The 22,825-nt window shown below is 35.3% G+C and overlaps 1 protein-coding gene across 5 annotated transcripts in view; it reads left to right on the top strand.

Annotated features, from left to right (window-relative positions):
• Nucleotides 1-22,825, top strand: part of CNOT2 (CCR4-NOT transcription complex subunit 2) — a 110,753-nt gene that overhangs the window by 34,267 nt on the left and 53,661 nt on the right. The window contains exons 2-3 of one of the 5 annotated variants that reach the window (XM_067697329.1): nt 7,689-7,761; nt 20,930-20,987. The exons of 1 other annotated variant lie outside the window; for it this stretch is intronic. In XM_067697329.1, coding sequence (XP_067553430.1) covers nt 20,967-20,987 — 21 coding nt within the window. In that variant the 5' untranslated portion in view covers nt 7,689-7,761; nt 20,930-20,966. Of the gene's footprint in view, nt 1-7,618; nt 7,762-20,929; nt 20,988-22,825 lie in introns of those variants that run through there. 3 more of the 5 variants (XM_067697328.1, XM_067697327.1, XM_067697326.1) reach the window with 3 other exon arrangements.

Consider the following 22,825-nt stretch of genomic DNA (forward strand, 5'->3'; position numbering starts at 1 on the left):
TAAGAAACTGAAGCCAGAGAGGAGAAACTGATCAGGCTAATACTAACTAGAATTCAGATTTTCTGGTTATTGTTCCATTCAAGGTGTATATTTTTGTATGATGATGACATCCAAAATTTAATAGAATTTGGAGAATAAAGTTAATTTTTTTCTCTCCAATTAAGTATTTTCTAGAAATGTTACTCATAAATCTCTTATTTTGAGAAGTCTTTTTTTGAAAGAAAAATTGGGGTTCAGTTACCATTTGTTTAGATAATATTAGGTGCTGAATTTTTATTAGCCTCTGATTTAGGGAAACACCTAGGATGAATAAGCCTGCTTATCTTATATTAATTAAGATTTGGTTTCTATTTTCCCTGTTACTGGCTTCTTGTCAGATTTTAAGCTGATAGCATGACTAAATCTATTTCACGGGTTTTCAGCAGAAAAGGTATAAAATGTTTATTCTTTTATCATTTATACTGGTATATTCAGTAACTTTATTCTAAAAGTATCTTGAATTTGAGAGAAGTTATTGCATGAGTAGACACTAGTGATACATGTGTTACATGAATTACTTTGCGTTCTTGAAATTTAATTCTGTTACCAGTCTGTTAAAAAGTTTAAAGTTTTTTGACTTAGTTATTTGCAAATATTCAATACAATTTGGAGGCTTTAAAACATTAGCTTTGTTTACATTGTTTAAAAATCTTTTAAATATTACCTCATCAAGCCTGTCTTTTAAAATATAATTTTGACATACCTGTTAATCACCTAGCATTTTATAAATTTTTGTTTTCAAGCAACATACAACATACCAGTGAAATGATCCATTCTCTAATAATCTGAATGGTTACCATATTTAAAGTGTTTTGTAGTTGAGAACAAACTGATACCAATAGAGGTACTACATAGTTCGTTCTAGCCTTTCATCCTTGCTTACCTGTAACTTTCCTGAAGTGGGAAATCTGGCTCCCACCAACCACCATCTATTTTACTTATTGTTTATCTTCAGTAGACATGTATAGTTGTTTCAGCATTACTAATCCATAGCCTTGTAAGGAATCACTTTACCAACCAGAACACAGTGTTTATATAGAGTTCTTTTTTTCTGTTACAGTTACCAGTCACAATACCATCTTCCAAAGTTATTTAGGCCAGCACCATTTTCCATACCCCCTTCAATGTGGCTGTGTCATACATTTGTAATACAGTTACTCTTTTGCCAGTTCTGTATTTCTAACCTCCTAGTTGATTTTTAAGATTTGCATACATTCAGCTTTACTCTTCATGTTGTGAAGTTCTATGGATTTCGGGACATGCATAGCATCTGTGTCCACTCCAGTACCATATAGAATAATTCAGTCTCTTTAAAAGTTCCCTCTGTGTCCCCTTTGTAGTCAGTCACTCCTCCAGTTCCCTGGCAACCATTGATCTATTTTCTTTCTCTACAGTTTTGCCTTTCCAGAATGTCATGAATGGAAACACTATATGGCCTTTTTGGTCTGGATTCTTTGCCTTAGCAAGTGCATTTAAGATTCATCCATGTTGCATAAATTAATAGCTTGGTTTTTTTTTAATTGTTGAATAGAATTCTGTTGTGTAGATGTGTTGTTTTATTTATCCATTCACCTTTTGAAGAACATCTTCCATGGTATAAACATTCACGTATAGGTGTTGGTATGAGCGTAAGTTTTCAGTACACTTTGGTAAATACCTAGGGGCACAATTACTGGGTTGTATGTTAAGCCTATGTTTAACTTTATAAAAAACTGCCAAACCCTTCCAAATGTATTTGCTTTCATTTTTTAAAGATATTTTAGCTAGATTTAGAATTCTTGGTTAATAGTTTTTTATAATTTTTTTCTATAGTTTAAAAATGTTGAGGGGAGTTCCCTGATGGCCTACAAGTTCGTATTCTGGGCTTTCACTGCCCTGGCCCCAGGGTTCAATCCCTCCTGGTCTGGGAACTGACATCCCACACCCCTCACGGCTAGAAAAAAACTTGATTACCTCTCCCCTGATTTGCATTGTTTTTGGTGACAAGTCTGCCATCATTTCTCTCTCTTTTTCTCTATGTATTCTTTTTTCCCCTTCTGGCTGCTTTATGATTTCTCTATCACTGTTTCTCAGTAGTTTGACTGTCAAATGATGAGGTGTGTTTTTTTGTTCTCCTTAGAGTTTGTTGAAGTTATTGGATCTGTGAGTTTATAGTTCTCAACAAATTTAGGGAAAGTTTGGCCTTTTTTCCCTGTCCTCCTGCTCTTTTACTCTTTCTGGGATACTAATTACATTAATTTTAGACTGCTTGATATCGCCCAACAGTTCACTGTCCCTAGTGATGATATCTCACTGTTCATTGTCCCATGGTTCCTTTTTTTTTTTTTTCTAGGCTCTTTTCTCACAGTGTTTAATTTTGGAGTTTTTTCTGTTGCTATGTCTTCAATTCATTAAGCTTTTCTTTTGGAGTATCTAATCTGCTGTTAATCCTATCCAATGCATGTTTAATTAGAGATATTGAATTTTTATCTCTAGATGATCAGTTTGAGCCTTTAAAAAATGTTTTAACTTTCAAATAATTATAAATTCATAAGATGCAAAAATAGTACAAGGAGGTCCCATATGCCCATCACCTATCTTCCTCCAGTGATGTCATCTTACATAACTGTAGTGCATTATCAAAACCAGAAATCGGTATAACTTATTAGACTGCAAATTAATTCACTTTACCCTTTTCTGCATGCATTCACTTTTTTGTATGTTTTTATCATTCTGTGGTATTTTTCACATGTGTAGAGTCATATAACCACCACCACCAAAAGCAAGATACAGAACGTTTCTGTCACCATAAAAAAAAATCCTCTTTCTGCCAACTTAGGTATTTTTGATACCTTGAAATTTTTTAAAAAATTTAAATAATTATTTATTTATTTTTGGCTGAGTTGGGTCTTTGTTGCTGCTCAGGGCTTTCTCTAGTTGCGGCGAGAGGGGGCTACTCTTCATTGCAGTGCGTGGGCTTCTTATTGCGGTGGCTTCTCTTGTTGCAGAGCATGGGCTCTAGGTGCACAGGCTTCAGTAGTTGTGGCACGTGGGCTTAGTAGTTGTGGCTCACGGGCTCTTAGAGCATAGGCTAAGTAGTTGTAGCGCATGGGCTTAGTTGCTCCGTGGCATGTGGGATCTTCCCAGACCAGGGCTGGAACCTGCGTCCCCTGCATTGGCAGGTGGATACCTTACCTTTCTGGTACTATGTTCATAGTTTTCTTTATTTGCTTGAATGTATGGAATACATTTACAATACCTCTTTAAGCCACTAATTCTATCATCTGTATAATTGCAGGTTTATTTCCATTTATTATATTTCACCTTGTTATGGGTTGTATTTCCTGCTTCTTTGCATGGCTAGTGTTTCTGATTGGATGCCAAACATTTAATTTTACATTATTTAATGATGGTTTTGTTGTATTGTTTTAAATATTGTTGGGCTTTGTTTAGGGGTACAGTTATGGTACTTAGAATTCTTTTGATCTTTTTGAGGCTTGGTTTTAAGCTCTGTTGGTGCTGGTCAAGAACATACTTCAGTTTAAAGCTTATTTGGTTTCATTACTGAGATTTTCATTACCTTCTGAACTCTATTCAGTACCCTGTGTGTTAAAAGGTCCTACTCTCATTGATGGGAACATGAGCTCTGGGGATTGTTCTGCCTGCTCCTTTTCAGAGGCTTTTTCTTCAGATTCAGTAGTTTTTTCACATGCATGAACAGATCATTACTTAGCTAAAACCTTGAGGGGAATCTCTCTCCATATCTTTGGAGCTCTTTGCAGCTTCCTTCTCCCCATTTGCCCTGCAAATTCTGGCTGTCTTGGTGTTTCCCCTAACTCTGAACTCTTTTTCCTTAACTCAGTGAGACTGTTGTGCTCCAGTTGGGTTCCATCGCCTAACCCCCTCCCTGTGTTTCAGCCTTGTAACTCTGCAGGCAGTAGAGCTTACTTTTGTTTTGTTCTCTTGATGATCTCTGTCCTGAGATGGTGTTCAATGTCTGAAAATCATTGTTTCATACATTTTTTTCTAGTTTTCTAGTTGTCTAAGGTAGGAAGGTAAATACAGTCTCTGTTTTTCTGTCTTGGAAGGTATCCCTGCCTTATAGAAAATTTCATTTTAGTTTTATAAATATTTGTCTTTTCTGAGTTTTTAAATATTTATAGGACTTTGTGGGAAAAGCAGTGCATAAACTTTAATAAATTTAGGTACCTAGGGTGCATGTTCTCTCTCGTTTTCTTTTTTTCACATATTCTCTGTGTCACACATATATTCACAGCCTTTTTTATCTATTCACTGTCCTTTCATTCCTAATATGATGAGTATCAACACAATCTGTTATTGAACATCTTTGTTTAATATAAGATAGTGGTGACAAATGTTAGCTTTTCATGTTTACCCAGAAGAAAATAAGAGTGCCTTAATTTCTTTTTCCCTTTGTTTACTGAAAGGAGATAATGATTTTTAGTTATTGTTCAATATAGAATGTTGATTCCTATATTGGTTAGAACACATACAGGCATACATCTTGTTTCATTGTGTTGCAGGAAGGGGGACCCCTTCCCTTCTAGGGCCCGAGAGTGGGCTCTTGTCTAACACTCTGAAATGAATTGTCCGAGGAGACACATGGGCTGACAAAGCAAGAGGCTTTATTGGGAAGGGGCGCCCATGTGGAGAGCAGCAGGGTAAGGGAACCCAGGAGAACTGCTCTACCACGTGGCTCGCAGTCTCTGGGTTTTATGGTGATGGGGTTAGCTTCCGGGTTGTCTCTGGCCAATCATTCTGACTCAGGGTTCTTCCTGGTGGTGCACGCGTCGTTCAGCCAAGATGGATTCCAGCGAGAAGGATTCTGGGAGGTTGGTAGGACATATGGACTGGTGTCTCCTCTCCTTTTGACCTTTCCCGAATTCTTCCGGTTGGTGGTAGCTTGTTAGTTCTGTGTTCCTTACCAGGACCTCCTGTTGTAAGATAACTCAAGCAAGTGGTTACTGTCGTGTCTGGCCAGGGCAGGCGGTTTCTGTCGGTGGTTCCCTTAACAACCGCACTTTGCTTTATTGTGCTTTATTATTCTATTGTGTTTTTACAAATGGAAGGTTTGTGGTAATCCTGCATCAGACAGGTCTGCGGGTGTTGTTTTTCCAACAGCATTTGCTCACTTCACGTCTCCATCACATTTTGGAACTCTTGAAATATTACAGACTTTTTCATTATTCTAATATTTGTTTTGGTGATCTGTGATTGGTGATCTTTGATGTTAGTATTGCAAAAAGGTGATGACTCACTGGAGGCTCTAGTGACGGTTAACATTTTCTAACAATAAAGTGTTTTTTAGTTAAGGGACGTACATTGTTTTTTTAGACATAATGCTATTATATACTTAATAAACTACAGTATAGTGTAAACATAACTTATGTGCGTTGGGAAACGAAAAAGTTTGAATGACTTGCTTTATTGTGGTATTTGCTTTATTGCTGTGATCTGGAACTGAACCTGCAGTATCTTGGAGGTATGCCTATAGTGGCTGCTGTTTGAAACCCTAAGCCATGAAATACTTGAAGTTATCCCAAGATGGGGAAACAAAAGAAACAAAACAAGCTTTACTTTTGTACTAAATCCATAGTATTCCAAAGTTAATATTTTTTTAATCTGGTAAATGTACAGATTAAATATTTTTAATTATATTATTTAGCATATAAAGTCCTAATTATCTCATATATATATATAATGTTACGCTGTTGAAAATAGAATAGCCTTGCCTGATTTTAGATTTCTAATATATCTTTTGATGAAACTGGTACAAATGGAAGATAGTGCATGGACTTTAAACTTATTCTTAAACTTATTTAAGAAGGAAAACATGCTTATTTTCTAAGAAAAAACTGAAATTTTACACTTACTGTCCATTGAATTCAGACTTGTCATGAACATGTTAATAGTAAAGCAAGTACTGTTTTAACCTCTCAATATTATAAAATACATTAAAACAGGGTTAATGTTGTTTAGAGGATGCATAATAAATAGGTTTGTTCTCATTTTGTGACAGTCATGAACATTTAAGTTGGAGCTAAATGTATGTCACTTAACGATTCTTGAACATCTAATTCAGTAGATAGTTTTTCTTTATGAATAACCTAATTCCTTGCTAGATTATATTTATAGCAGTAAATATACTTATGCTTTAAAAAACCTTTCTCCTTTGTTACTTTTGAGAGAGACGTATTTAATTCCACTAGTACATATAAATTTGGTAATGCACATTTACATTTTTGCCATAGAGCCAGGCATCTCTGAAGTATTTCAGCCAAACATTTACAATGCAAGATGGTCAAAATTAAGTAGAAGTATATAGCACCCGCTAACTTGTGATCAGGCATAAGAGAGGAGGTGGAGTGTAGGTTTTCAGTACATGAATTCTTTTTAAAATTTAAATCTAATAATATTAATTTTTAATGTTTTCCTTGAAAAATTTTCTGACCTTCTTACTAGATTGCTTTTTAGACGTAATCCATGTGTATGTGTATGTGCATGTTTGTTGGTTTTAGTAAAACTGATTCATACTTCCTATGAAATTAAGTTAGATGTTTTTATTATCCTCTCTGAAAGTAAATTTTGTCTAATATTAAATAATTGCTCTAAATTTGAATATAGTTTTTAGTGGTTAGCAACTATTGTTAGTTCAGTAGGTATACTAACTTACTACTTTCCTGGGGTAAACATTTTACTAAAAGTTAGGTAAAAGTAAAAGTAAGACTTTAGTCTTAAAAACAACTATTTACAAATTCTTTGTAGATACCACTTTTGAATTTTTGGTCTTTCATTTTCAATTTACGTTCTTGAGTTAGCATCTCTAGAGACTATTACCTCTGCTTCGGTGATTGTTTTTTTTTGTACCTGAAGTTTACAGTGCCTAGTCATTTTGGACTTATTTAGCTCTGTCCAGTTTAAGAAATAAGCACCATTATTTTTCTGCCCTAATGTAAAAAAGCACATTCTATTAGAGCATGCATGAAATTGGAGGATTGAAGGACAGAGGCTTCCAGAAAGTTGACATGTGTTGCTACTCTTCATTGGAGTAAATTTTAATAGAATATTGAGTTAGGTTTGCATCTGTTAATCATCCTAACATTATAGGATGAATTCCCATCTTATGGCATAGGAATAAACCTCATAAACTGAATGAATAGCGGCTGTATAAATAAGCATTTTGAGGGGAGGGATTTGAAATTAGATGACTGAATCTGAATTAATTGAACATTTCTGAGACTAACAGGAGGATGTTTATTTAAAAGGAAAAAAAATGTGTCAATTCAGGGCTGAACTTTTTTGTCCACTCCATTTTTATTCACTGTAAGTTTCTTTCTATGTGTGAGGTCTGGGAGACAGTTTTAATTGGAAGGGAAAGATTTTCATATTTAATAACTTCTATCTCAAATAAAATGTCTGCCAGTCTAGCCCTCCCTGGATGGTTAAGAGGAAGATCAATTAAGATATAAAAAGAGTACTTTTTGGTTTTGTTTTCTATGTATCGTATTGGATATTTTTGCTGCTGTTCATATGTTTACATGTTAGTAATTTTGACGGCTTTTGGATAATTCCACTCTAGAGGGAGAACTGGTGGGCGGTCCTTCCTGTGACACGACCCTTGAGTGACAGTTCTATTTGATTGCCTCCAGTACTGTGAGGAAAGGACACGACTCTATGGTGAGGACTGATGGACATACATTATCTGAGAAAAGAAACTACCAGGTAAGATCAAAAATTTTTTTCCTTTTTTCTGTTGGTCATATAGTTACATGAACTGTTTAACATGTTGTATTTAATTGGAATCAGGTTGGATACACCTTAGTTTGAAAAATTGGGGTTATAATTTTAAAAATAACGTATGTTGGGTTTGACAGTTGAAATAGTGGGAACATTTTTCAGAATAAAGCATGCTTATAATATAAATGTATATTTATTCTTATAAATAATGTATATATATTATTATAATAAATGTATATATATTCTTTTAGTGTCAGAACATAATTTTTCTGGTGTGTATATCTGTGTCAAAACTTAGATTATCTAAAACACAATTTATGACTTCATGGCTGGATTCAGAGCTAGTATTCCATAAAACAAAATGTTGATTGCTTTTATACATATTATTTCTGGAAGACTAAATCTGAAGTCTTAGGATCTATTCGGGGTACTAGAGCATCACAGGAATGTAGACAAAGTTGGTTAGAGTATAGAAAAAATAGAAATGAAAATCCCAGGGTACTCAGAGACCCCAATTCTATTGAATTTGTCATTAGCTTGCTGTCCTTATAATGTTAGATTCTTGTTTTCTCATTTATTAAGTTAGTTAATAATATCCATCCCCTATGAAATATGTAAGGATGCTGAAAGGATGGTTGAGGTGTAATATTCCTGTTTTCTTTCTGAGCTTTTAAAAGAAGGTGAATTTTAAAGATAGTGCTATTAAATAGTGATTTTTAAAACTCTTACATTTGAATTTAATTTTTTCAAAGAAAATCTGCTTTATTCATTTGATAATAATTTAATATCAAATTATGTAATGACTCAGAATACACAGTAGTTCATAGTTAAGTAGGAATAAGCTTTAGGCTTCTTTCACAAATACATATCCAGCCTCCCTCTCTCCCTTCCACCCACAAGTTTTGTTCCCTCCAGGCTGTGAAGGCAACTAGTGTGATAGCAGCTTTTGTTAACTAACCATTTATCTTCTAATCATTTATTTTAGCCCAGTTAGTCTTTTCTTCCCTCAGATTGGAACAGTGAACATTGGAGAAAATTGTAAATGGGTCTTCATGGTGAGATAACAAAGAGCCTTTGAACACAAGACTTAGGTTCTGGTTTGGGCACTGTCCATAATGAAAAGTAGTGTCATATTTAACCTTTCTAGAATTTGACCTAATTTTATGTCTGAAGTTTCTTGCCAGATTTTTGTAATTTTAATAAGCCAGAGTAAGCTGTGGCTATGCAGAATCAGTTCTCCCTGTAACCTTTTCTGTTCTGAATTGTTTTTATAGAATTAATCAACATGGCCTCTGTTCATTACTTATACTTGCTGTAACTCCTGCCTCACAACCACTTCCAACTACCTTGACTCATAGGATTTTAATTGGTTACACTACTTGGGTTGTTGTATCTTTTGATAGATTCTGCTAAATTATTTTAAGAATGTTGTGATTCTATATTGTGTGGCTTTTCAGTGTTTATAATCCAGTTTGTAAAGCGTAAGCAAAACTTTTGTATGATCACACAGTATGATTAATTTACTTTATGGAATCATATTAATAAAGAATTCCAAATTTTACACTTAAGAAAGGAATAAAAGGAGATTATATTTTATACATGAAGAGATTTCCTAATTCCTGTTCATTCTACTCTAAAAAAATGGTTTAGAGTCACAGTTTCGGTCACATTATTTACAAATAATCCAGGTCTTTTAGCTTACCTGAAAATGCATTCTTGGTTAGGGTTCTTCTGCCTGAAAATATTTTCCCTTTTCTCTTTTCTTGTTACTTAGTGACAATTAGTGCATGTTGAAATATTCTTGGAAACACTTGTTTAAATTGCCATTGTAAAATTATTTGTAAAAACCTCTTTTGAAAAATACATGTATAGAAATATAATTTCCTGTCTGATAATTATGATGAGTATATTAAGAGCATATGGGAAATTCAAAGGAATAGTAGGTAAATTACTAATATTTATATTGGTAGCACTAAGAGTTCGTATATGCTGAGATGAAATGATCTGGATTTTTAACAATTCCATTTTGGAGGAATTTTATTTGTTGTTTTTCATGGATAAAGTAGGATTTCTTTGTAGCTGTGTTTATACTAATTAATTTATCTTTGAGGCCTTTTGTTTTTGGAGGTTACTTGATGTCTTATAGTGTTATTTAAGCATTCTGATAATAATAAGCTAATAGTCCAGAGTTTAATAAAAAGGATAAAATTTCCCCAGTTCTCCTTTCATTATGGACTTGATTAAAGACTTAGGAACTCATTTGGGAAGGTGCATTCCCTCAGCTTTGTGCTAAAACCTAATGACTTTTAAATGGGTGTTGGTTGAAGTATTGATTTTTCTATTGGTATCTACTTTGTGTGTTTCATTTGTCACTACGAATTTAAGCCCAGTTAAAAGTTTTTTGAGTATGACTAGAGTAATTGAAGTTTATTTGCATAGACAGACTGGTATATTAGTTCAGATGAGATAATTTAATTATGTAAATGGTTTATAGTTTATTCTTTTAGAAAGATTGTCAAGCGTCTTCCAAGGAAATGTAACTCCAGTTTTTAGCTAGAATTTTCTTTTCTTTCTCTAATTTACACTAATTTATTCCAACTATGAGCATGCACAAATTTAACCATATTAATTACCAGGTTAACTTACCAGTGCCTTCTTCCCCTCTGTTATATAATGCAAACGAGCTCCTAAACATTACGTATAATCTTTGCACATTCTGACCCCGCATACTTTTATTTCCATTGTCTCCTCTGTTTGCTTATTGAGTAATATAAATGGAAAAGTTTTTGCGTTGAGTAATATAAAACTGCTTTTAAATCTCTATGCTATGCACTTTTACACTTTAAGCCTTTACTTGTTTGGGTTCCTCTTCATGTAATGCCTCACCTTTCTTCCATGATTCAAGAATTAGGTATCAATACTTTGAGAAGCCATTCTGTGATGGGTTTCAGCATTCCTTCTCCTTACTTTTGTAGCTTTTGTGCATACTTCTAGTTTAGTGTGTACCATGATACAATGTAGTTATGTTTATTTTTCCTTGTCTTGCTGTAACCCCGTGCTGTCCAGTACCGTAGGCACTAGCCATAAGTGGTATTTAAATTCATTTAAACAAAATAAAATAATTTAATTTCTCAGTCACATCGACCACATTTCAAATGCTCAATAGTTACATGCTGTTAATGGCCACCATATTGAACAGTGCAGATATAGAACTTTTCCATTATTGCACAGAGTTGTATTAGACAGTGCTACTGTATGTTACAAGCGTCTTGAAAACTGGAGCCATATTTATTTTGGTACTGCCTGTACCTAGCATGGTTTCAGTTACATAATTGGTGTTCAAATGCATGTTGTTTCAATAAAATTAAAACAAAGAAAGAGGTGACAGGAAGAAACTGCAAAGTGTGCTGGGGAAAATGCCACTTATATATATATATCTCCAAGATTTTTAGAATGCTACTTTGAGGTCATCACATCATATGCTAGCTAGTTCAGTGTATGTTATTTATAAACTAGATCTAATGCATCCTAGTCTGTATGTTCCTTAAGAATACCTCATTATCTAGAATACCACATTAACTTTGTGGAATGTATCCTGTCAGAGAATGATGGCAGTGATTGTATTGCTATTTCCTCCTCTCTCCCCCTGCCATTAACTATTTTATTTCCTTTCTATTAGTTTTTTTAAATTACAGAGCTATAGAATGTGAAAGTTTACCTTCACAATTTTACTTTTAACAGTTTAGTGTGTATCTTTTCTAGTGATTATATAGGTGCAAATGTGATTTGTTGTCTTTGTTTTTAACAAATATGCGTTTTTCTACCGCTTGAGTATTGTACTTAATGGAGATATTTCCATGTCCCACCCTTCCACTGCCTCCTTCCCCAGAAGTACTCTGTTGTTTGAATTTTGTTTTATTCTTTTTGTTTTTATATTTTTATTACATATATATTTCAGTATATAGGTGCATCTTTATGTATCATGTGGCAATTTTTTGAAAAGTGATTCCCTATTTTCTGTTATTTGGAATAGGAAAAAAAATAATGACTTTCCAGCCCACCCCAAACCGTAAACAATTTCCCAGATATTGCTAAAACACTCAACACCTATCTGACATTTCAGATATCTGACAATTCTGCATAATGTAAAGCATTTAAAACACAAGTTTCCTAATTATTTAACAATCAGTGGTGCACATACAAATTCATCTGGTACGTGTGCTTCCATTCAGTATGCAAGAGTATTGTACAATACTGTATACAAATTACATTTTTTTCTTTTGCACTGCAGTAAAAATTTAATGTAAACAAGCAATGAAGTACCCCATTTCTTTTATTATAAGTGATAACACATTATTGAAAATTTTTATCTTTCTGCTATCAGGATGTATTTTACAACTGATGGTATCTTAGAGTCATAGTTGTAGCATAGTAGCTTATAACCTTTTCTTGATAGCTTCTAGTATGATTGAAAACAGCACCAGCATCAAAGCACTTGGAATCTGATATATTACGTACGTTAAAGATGCATAATAAAAAGAAAACTTAAAATGGAAAAGAATTTTTGAAAAATGAATACTTAGCAATTCAAGAGTTGTCAGAATAGGTCTAGCGCGTAGAACAGAAAGACGGAGGCTTTAGACATCCTTGCTGTTTGGCCCTGGGTTAAGGTGAGTAAGAGTGAGCTGAGGAAGGAATTCGTTCGAAAATAAGTACTTGAAATCAGTGAACTGGTTCATAGTTTACTGCTCTTGAAACTCTTGGAAACAAATGGCTGTAGCCACAGGATGAAGGAAGGGGAATAAAAAACTCAAATTGGTGACTGTTAAGTTGTCTTCACTTGCAGTTATACAATTCCTGCTAAAATGAGATCGCTTTTGTAATTGCACTTTAAATGTGATGCTTCTGCTCATGTCACGATCATATTATCAGCTGCAAAAGTTATTTTGACTCCATGACCTAAATATTTGTTTCAAATAAATTTTGACATTTATTTGTCATTCATGGCTCATCTTTTTCTTCTTCCTCTGGCCAACCAAAAACATCAAATTAAATGAATTCCCAAGTTCCTCATTGGTTGGTTTATTACGTGATGCTAACAATGTTGGTCTTTCTTTGAATGCATTATATGTTCTGATACTTTTTTACTCATCTTCTGAAATCATCAAATGAGCTGACATTTGTTTTCCACAAAGCAGGTTTCACTAAGGTACATGGTTCTATGGCACCCTTAGTATCTTCGTAATTTTTTCACAGTGCCCCTGGGCCACTGTGAAATGTTAACAGTTTTGTTAAATTAAGTAATTAGGTCTAAACCACTTATGTAGTTCAGGTGGTATCTGATATCTGACAGATATCTGATATCTGACGTGTTCCCTGAGAAGATTTAAAATATCTGGCGGCATCCTTTTGTCTTCACTGTGGTGCTCCTTTGGGAACTTAGCTCTAGGCTTTTACACGTGAAATATTGTTTTCTCTTTCAGAAATACATTTTATATTTAAATAATTTGCCCCAATCATGAATATGGAATGTGTTCATCATTAAATAGAAAGTTAAAACATTAGTGTAGATACTTCTATCAATCAGAAAATATAGAAGCAAAGTTACTATTTTTTTAATTGAAGTATAGTTGATTTACAGTGTTGTGTTAATTACTGCTGTACAGCAAAGTGATTCAGTTATACATATATATACTTTTTTAAAAATACTCTTTTCCGTTATAGTTTATCATAGGATATTGAATATTATTCTCTGTGCTATACAGTAGGACCTTGATGTTTATTCATCCTATTGGATATATACCTATATATCAATGTATATGTCGATATATATAAAAGCTTACATCTGCTAACCCCAACCTCCCACTCCATCCCTCCCCCAACCCCTGCCCCCTTGGTAACCACCAGTCTGTTCTCTGTGTCTGTGATTCTTTTTCATAGATAGGTTCATTTTGTCATATTTTAGATTCCACATTTAAGTGATATCATATGGTATTTGTCTTTCTCTTTCTGCCTTAGTATGATGATCTCTAGTTGCATCCATGTTGCTGCAAATGGCATTATTTCAGTCTTTTTTATGGCTGAATAGTATTCCATTGCATATATGTACCACATCTTCTTTATCCATTCATCTGTTGATGGACAGATGTTTCCATGTCTTGGCTATTGTAAATAGTGCTACTATGAACATGGGGGTGCATGTATCTTCTTGAATTACAGTTTTGTCAGGGTATACACCCAGGAGTAGGATTCCTGGATCATATGGCAACTTGAGGAACCTCCATAGTGTTTTCCATAGTGGCTGCACCAATTTATATTCCCACCACAGTGTGAGAGTGTTCCCTTTTCTCCACACCCTCTCCAGCATTTATTATTTGTAGACTTTTTAATGATGGCTATTCTGATTGGTGTGAGGTAGTACCTCATTGTAGTTTTGATTTGCATTACTCTAGTAATCAGCAATGATGAGTATCTTTTCATGTGCATATTGGCCATCTGTACGTCTTCTTCGGAGAAATGTCTATTTAGGTCTTCTGCCCATTTTTTGATTTGATTTTGTTGTTGTTATTGAATTGTATGAGCTGTTTGTATATTTTGGAAATTAAGCCCTTGTCGGCTGCATCATTTACAAATATTTTCTCACAGTCCCTAGGTTGTCTTTTCATTTTGTTTATGGTTTCCTTTGCTGTGCAAAAGCTTGTAAGCTTGATTAGGTCCCATTTGTTTATTTTTGCTTTTATTTCTATTGCTTTGGGAGACTGACCTAAGAAAACACTGGTGCATAGTTACCTTTTAAAATATCTCAGGCCTTACTTAGATTCTGGGATGATTGCACTGATGGTGACAGCTTAGTTTTTTGTTTTTTTAATTTTTCTGAATTCCCATATAAAAATAGAACAACTAGATAGAAAACCAAAACCCATGAAAACATTTGTAACAAAAACTGGGGATGAAATATCTCCATGAACCTCAAAATATAAGCAGGTGAAAGTCTAACAAAAGACCTAAATTTATCAGTTTTTATGCATGAGAACATAGAAGCATTGGGGTGTATGGACCTGGGCATAGAAGCACCTCAAAGTGGTGAAGAGACATTTTGAAAGTGGTAAGTGTGATTAGCCAATTTGAAATTGGGGAGGTTTTGCCCACTTTATTAGATCAGGGTTAAGGGACCTGTGGTGAGGCCTAAAGTGACTTGAGCTGCCTAGCTCTGAACTCTCAAGACTGACCCACCAGTGCTCCCTTCCAGGACCCTGTTGAGAAGTTTCTGGGAGTGGAATCAAAATTGAGCAGGATAGGGACAACAGGGACAGAGGAAAGAGAACGAGCAGATTAAAGTGGGAGAGGGGAACAGAGACAAGAAAACCTCAGCAAACTTGCCATTGTACTTTTAGAGACTGCATGAAAACAACAGAAGGAGCTTTATGAAGTTAGAGAAGTTTTCTGAACCATGTCGTAGTCTCAAATTTTATGAAAATTAAATATCTATTTTATTACTTTGATGTGTTTGTCTCTGCCTGCACCAGTGTCCCACATTCTCAACTACTATAGCTTTGTGTTAAATCTTCGTGTCTGTCTCTCCACCTTGGTCTTTATTATTTTCTTGACTTTCTTGGCCTTTTGTTCAGTGACAGATTTAGAATTTGAAAAAAAAAAAAAAGTCATTGTGTTTACAAGTGGAATTTTATTGACTTCATTTTTATTTGGGGAAGAAATGATATGTTTATGTTATTCTTCCTCTCCCTGAATTCATACACTGAGGTCTTCTGTATTTTCTCTCAATAAAGTTGTATTTTTTTTAATAATGGAATTATAAATCTTTAGTCAGAGTTATACATAAGTACTTTTGTTGCTTTTTTTTGGTAAATTGTATTTTTAAAATTATATTTTATAGATGTTACTGTTATATTGACATACAGTTGACTTTTAAACTTGATTACTGTTTTTTTGGCTGCATCAGGTCTTAGTTGCGGCACACGGGGTCTTCGTTGAGGCATGCAAGATCTTCCGTTGTGGTGTGGGCTCTTTGTCGGGGGGTGCAGGCTTCTCTCTAGTTGTGGTGCGCGGGCTCCAGGGCGCACGGGGTCCAGAGTACATGGGCTCTGTAGTTTGCGGTTCGCAGGCTCTCTGGTTGAGGGGCATGAGCTCAGTAGTTGTGCTCGGGCTTAGTTGCCTCACGGCATGTGGGATCTTAGTTCCCCAACCAGGGATCAAACCCGTGTCCCCTTCATTGGAACGTGGATTCTTTACCACTGGACCACCAGGGAAGTCCCTAAATTTTTATTCTTATAATTTATCTGTAGGTTATTTGTGGGGTAGGTTCTTTCATGTAAATAAATATATCATCTGGAAATTGCAGTTTTGATACTTTACAATTTTTGTAACTTGCGTTTCTTTTCAGAACGCACTCATATTTCTGATACAAGGTTGAGTAGAAGTGTTAGTAGTAGGAATCTTTCTCTTGTTACTTGTCTTACAAACTTTATCACCAGTAAATATGATGTTTGATGCAGGTTTTGGGTTTTTTTGGTAGATATTCTTTATCAGGATTAAGAAATTATTCATAATGCTACCTATTTAAATATTTATATTAAATATTTATATTTAAATATTAATAATATTTAAATATTTTTAGCACCTTTTTTCATCCGTAAGATTGTTGACTGTGTGCCTTTTCATCTTATTTGTCACCCTTGCTTTAAATTTATTTTTTGTTTTATACTCATCAATTTATACTCTTTAAGTTATTGATATTTCCTTTTATTCCTTAGGTTTTGTTTTACTGTTCTTTAGTCTTAAGTGTTTTTAATTTTCCAAACTTATGAGGCTTTTCTAATTATCTTCATATTGCTGACTTCTCACATATTCTGCTGTAGCTAGAGAATGTGATCAGTATTATATCAATTATTTGTTTACTTACTTGAACAAAATGCATATTGACCAGTTGGCAGGTGTATTGCTCTGTTTCCATTAGATCAAGTTCGTTAATCTTGTCTATGTCTTCTATACCCACGTATTTATCATTATTTTTCACATTTTTACCATTATTTTGTTTAGATTTCGACTCTAATATATCTTCTTTTATTTATTTAATCATTTTATACATGCTTATGTTTAATATGTGATAAATCCAGCAGCTGAAAGTTGCCACAGATCATTCTCATGTCTTTTGCTTCTTCTGGTTCTCACTTATGATACCTTGATTCCTTGTAGGTGTGTAAGTTACCATTTTATGTTTCTTAGAAATCTGTGTGACTTCTTTGAGGACTAGATGGAAAGACATTTTTCCCAAGGGGATTTGTGTTTGCTTCTGCCAGTGCCTAAGACACTATCAATCCAGGAGGTTGTGTTTTTTTCCTTCCTTCCCTTCTTTCTTTATAGTATCATTTTCCTTCTACTTGAAGGACTTTAAATTTTTTTAAAGCTTTTTAAGTTATGTGTAACATAGACAACATTAAAATCATTAAATTTTTATTTAAGAATTTTGCATTTTGTGATTCCTTTCACTGCCTGTCACCTTACCTTAGTTCCTTGAAAGTTTGAGTCATGATCTTCAAGATAGCCCCTTTAAAAAGAAAGTTGGGCTTCCCTGGTGGCGCAGTGATTGAGAGTCCGCCTGCCGATGCAGGGGACACGGGTTCATGCCCCGGTCCAGGAAGATCCCACATGCCGCGGAGTGGCTGGGCCTGTGAGCCATGGCCGCTGAGCCTGCGCGTCCGGAGCCTGTGCTCCGCGACGGGAGAGGCCACAACAGTGAGAGGCCCGCGTACTGCAAAAAAATTAAAAAATAAAAATAAAAAAAGAAAGTTTACCTAACCCACAATTGTCATGTCAATCCACAGTTCTTTTTTTTTTTTGCCGTGCTGCGTGGCATGTGGGATCCCAGTTCCCCAGCCGGGGATCAAACCTGCGCCCCCCGCAGTTGGAAGCATGGAGTCTTAACCACTGGACCGCCAGGGAAGTCCCAGTCCACAGTTCTTTTAGTTGAGCTTCTTTTATCTCTGCTTGAATATGGGCATACTGATGACATATATTTCAAAAATTCCCCACCTATAATCTTTAGGATCTAGTTTCTTCAAGCACTTTACTTTAGGGCCACTTTTAGGGTTAGAGTAGATGAATATACCTGGTTCTCAATTTCACATGCCCTCTAAACATAAGTTCAAGTCATATTCACCCTAAACTATCACATCCTAGAATAGGACAGGTCTTTGGTATATTCCAATACCTAAGATAAAAAAATACGATAGTGTGTGACATTTGTTTCTCTGGAGCAATTCAGTTTTTCCACAGGTAGAGAGGTAGGGTAGAGGAGTGGTTCTTAAATCTGACTGACTGTTCTGTAAGCAGGTTAAGGAAAGAAAGCGGAGGATCCCACAGCTCAGAATGTAGGTCTTCACCTCTCAATTTTCAAACCCATGCCTCACCCTCACCTATGCTTCGGCTAACTTCTAAAATTTGGAGTCTATCCACTTGGGTTTTTGTGGAGATTAAATCTTTAGTATCTTACTGGGGTTGCAGGGACTGGGTATTCTTCATGATAACTGTGATAGAGAAATATTTTCAATCTAATGAGAGTCCATAGGCCCTACCCTTCTGTGCCTCAATTTGAGGTAAAAGTATATCTTATAGGGGTTTTGTTATGATTAAGTAAGGTAATATATATAAAGTGCTTTGAGTAATACCTATCATTTGATAAACTCTCAACACATATTAGTGCTTATTTGTACCAGGCCCACTGTGTTAGGCTGCTGTAGTGGTACACTGTTCTCAAGGAGTGCATATTCCCATGGACTACAGTGCAACCCAGTGGCTCTAAGTAGTATAATTTTTCTAGTGGGATTTTTTGATAGAAAAGAAATGTGTGTTGTCTCATATTAAACTGTTAAGTCTGAAATACTCGTGAAATAACTTTTTTTAAAAAGGTAATCTAACTTGAGAAAAAGTTTGGGAAATAGAAAAAAAAAATTTTCATCTCCAAATCCTTATTTGGTACTTCTTATGGCATGGCATTCTAACCACTGAAGGTGTCTGTTAGTCTATTAGGTATTTTGGAAGTGGTTGTCAATTTCAGTGGAAAAAGGCATAAAACAACTTTATTCATATGTTTCAGAAATGCAAAAATTAACATTAATTTTTGACATAATTCCATTAAGTTTTAAAATAATTGTTATGCTCATAAAATTTTCACATGTACTGTAAGCACTGCAGTGATGGGTTACTGTCAAATAACGCTCAAGTAACAGCATGTGTGGAGTAAGAGGAGGACACGTTCATGTTATGGGCCTACTCAGTGCCAGGCACTGTTCCAGATTGTGTGGAGACAGAAGTGAACAAAAGAGACGAAATAAATAAATAAATTCTGTTCTCGTGGAGCTGATATTTTAGAGTATAGGAGGACATTAAACAAAATAAATAAAATGCATTGTGTATTATATTTTGATACATGCTATGGAGGAAAAATTAAAACAGGAAAGGGGATAGAGAGTGCATAAGGGGTTGGGGAAAAGGACAGTATACTTTTAAATAGAATAAACAGTGAAGTCCTCACTAGGATGGCTCAATATATGAAGCATGGTGAGGTGAAGCCATGTAGATACCTAAAAAGAAAGGATTCTTGAATGGTACAAGAAGTACAAAGGTCTGAGGACAGGAGTATGCCTTTTGTGTTTGAGGAATGGCAAGGGGAGTGGGGCAGTCGGGCAGGAACACAATAAGAGAAGGGGGAAATGGTAGGAGATTGCAGGTAATGAAGGGTAAGTTCACTAAGACCTGGAGGCCAGAGTAATGGTGCAGGAGCATTGTAAATGTGTTTTCTTCTTTACTCCTTTTGATTTGTGATGTTCTTTATTCTGAGCATCAAATGGGTAAAGTACATAAGGGTATAAATGTAAATATATTTAGCGTATTACATTGTAGATGCTCACTGAATAATGTTTACTGAATTAATTTATATGGCAAGATGTTTAGAAGTATTTTAAAAGTCCTGTGTTCCCTTGCTAAAGGAATACTTTTTATTTTTAATTGCTTCATATAACATAATTTAGGATTCTGATACTTCACTGTATGTAATTTACTGTTTTAAAACATTTGCCACCTCCAATAATATTTGTTATTGAGTAGATGTTATCTTTAAATAACTTAAATGAGCATCTATTTTTATTAGCTTTAGTAGTCATAATAATCAGAGTCTAGTTTCCTCTGAATCAGTAATTTACTTTTTATATTATAAAGTGAGGATTCATTCTCATAAAAGTCACAGTTTAAGTCCTGTATTTAGATTTATTTCTTTAAAAGTCTATGATTTTTTTATCATCTAGTTTGATTAAAGTTATTTTAGTTGAGGGGGTCCTCATTTGCTTTTATCAGAGTGGAACACTTTTAAAAAATTAGTCTCCTCCCAAGGAATATACTTTTTTTTTTGGCCATGCTGCACGGCTCACAAGATCTTAGTTCCCTGACCAGGGATCAAACCCCGGCCCCCAGCAGAAGTGTGGAGTCCTAACCGCTGGACTTGCCAGGAAATTCCCCCAAGGAATATCCTTATACCGAAAGTTATCCCTGGGTTTTGAAAAGCTCATTGGCCCAATTTTAGGAATTTAAATATCAATACATCGAAATAGTCCAGCTGTCATTTTGCTGGCTGATGGTATTAATGTTAATGCGTATGAGAGCCTTAGATTTAATGTTGAGTGCTTAGGAGAGCAAGAAAGTATTCAAGGGGCAGATAGGCAGAGTATTTTAACATATTGTCTTGCACGTTTTTATGATGGCCAGGTGAGCCCTATCCTCATTTTCTGTGTGCAAGTTTATAGAAAGCTCTACTTGTGCGCTTCACCCCCCACCCTCTTTGTTTTGATTAGCACTTTGAATCAGTCTGAGGTGAATCTGGGGTTGGGGAATGATGAAGAGGTGAACAGGGAGTCATAATGTTGAAACTGGACATTCAGATCTTTATAGCATGATTTCCTTATTTTTCAAAGAGCGGAAGAATCCCATCGTTTATCATGTTCTGGTTGGACTCCTTTCTTATCGTTTGCTGGAGTTTGAACTTCAGAGCTATGGTGTCAACCCTGCTGTAGTATCTCAGGGGCGCTCCTAGTGCGGGGCTGGTGCCATGGCTCACCCTCCAACCTTTCCTTCTTCACTTCAGCCTCCAGCCCTGAGCTTTCCAATCCCCAGAGTAGCCAATGTTGAAAGAAATTGCACAGGTAAGTAGGTGGTGGGAAAGACCGGGGGAAAAACGGTGCTGTCATCAGTATTTTAAGGGTGGATGTTGGGCCATTTTGTCAGTGAGTCATTTTGTTAGTTTAAAAATATAGTGTTTCTTATAAATTATTTTTTTCATAAAATTATCTCATAAATTATTAAAGTCCTAGTGTTCTAAGAAATAATTTCATTTCTTATTAGTTAGATGTGAAAGAGGGAAAACCTTAAACTGAATAAACCATTAATGTTGTAATACAAAGGAAGTTTGTTAGATTTTTTTAAAACTTCATATTCTCCACAGAGTATAGCAGGACCAGAAAACTCATGTTCAGAAAAGAAGCTAAGAGAAAAGGTCAGGGAAAGCATAAATCCATAGACTAAAAATTTTGCTACATTTAACTTGGTATCAGAAGGAGGCATATTTTAGTTTCCTTCCACTAGCTTTAGACATGCTGTTCTTCCCTTTCCCAAAGTTTCAGGCAAGTAGCTATATTTTTAAAATTTGAAAGAATAGAAACTTCAAACATCTTTTTCCTTGAAATCTAGACAGGAAGACTGGAACATTTCTACCCATCTCTAGATTTGAGGTTAACAAAGATAAGTATAGAAGCAGTGAAGGCACAATATCTGGTACAAAGTTCAGCAAACATTTGTTGAGTGAACAGCTCACCCAAATTGTGTGTGTGTGTGTGTGTGTGTGTGTGTGAGAAATGCTAACACTCCTGTCATTTTCTGCTTGTGTTCCTTGTATCCGAAATCATGATCTAACAATACAGATTTTTTTTTCTTAATGCAGAATTTTTAGAAATAGTTCTATAGCAGTGTAGCCCTGGGTCTGCACTACTTTGCTCACAAATAAATACTATCATTTTAGGTTCTTCTCAGAAAGGCTTCAAAAATTGTTTCTTGGGCTTCCCTGGTGGCGCAGTGGTTGAGAGTCCGCCTGCCGATGCTGGGGCCGCGGGTTCGTGCCCTGGTCTGGGAGGATCCCATGTGCCGTGGGGCAGCTGGGCCCGTGAGCCGTGGCCGCTGAGCCTGCGCGTCTGGAGCCTGTGCTCCGCGACGGGAGAGGCCACAGCAGTGAGGGGCCCGCGTACTGCAAAAAAAAAAAAAAAAAAATTTGTTTCTTTAGTTCTCCCAGATCTATCCCATGTAATTCTTATTCACGTTATTTCTAGATTCTTTTGCACATAACAAGACATTCAAAATTATACCCAGGAAAAATAGAATATAGCCTGTGATGGCTAACATTTCTTCAGAGAAAGTATGTCAGGATTAAAGAGATTGGGGCACCAAATATTTGGCATTTCAGGTCTCAAAGCAGGGCCTCAAAATACAGAATCCTCAGCAGTTTCTCTCTCCTTCCCTCTAAGTTCGAGCATTTCTTAAATTTATTGGGAGGCTTGTAGAAATCCATATCCCCCGGCAAAGCAGACCATCCATCAGTTTCTTATGGATTCCCACCCTCTTTCCTCTGCATTAGGGAGTGCTCCCCACCCCCACCTCTGACACTGGTGTGAGATATTCAACCTCATTAAAAACATTTCCTTCATACTTAGAGGATTTGTTTTATATTCTAAACTTATGGGCTTTCTACTGTTATATGTTCTTCCACTTGTAATTTATAAATTTATATCTTAATATTTAAGGATAAAATATTGCTTATTTTAATTTTAGGCCCTATTGTGTGAGTTCTCAAATCTAACTTATTGGTCATAAGGCATACCATTTATAGTTGGTTTTTCAGTTAATATATGATGGTGTGCTTTTTTTACAGTTAGCACTTTTTGAGTTATTAGTGTTTTGATTTTAGGATGATGCACGTGTCTTTTAAGCTTGT

This window comes from Pseudorca crassidens, chromosome 11 (assembly GCF_039906515.1).
Source record: "Pseudorca crassidens isolate mPseCra1 chromosome 11, mPseCra1.hap1, whole genome shotgun sequence".
NCBI lineage: Eukaryota > Metazoa > Chordata > Mammalia > Artiodactyla > Delphinidae > Pseudorca > Pseudorca crassidens.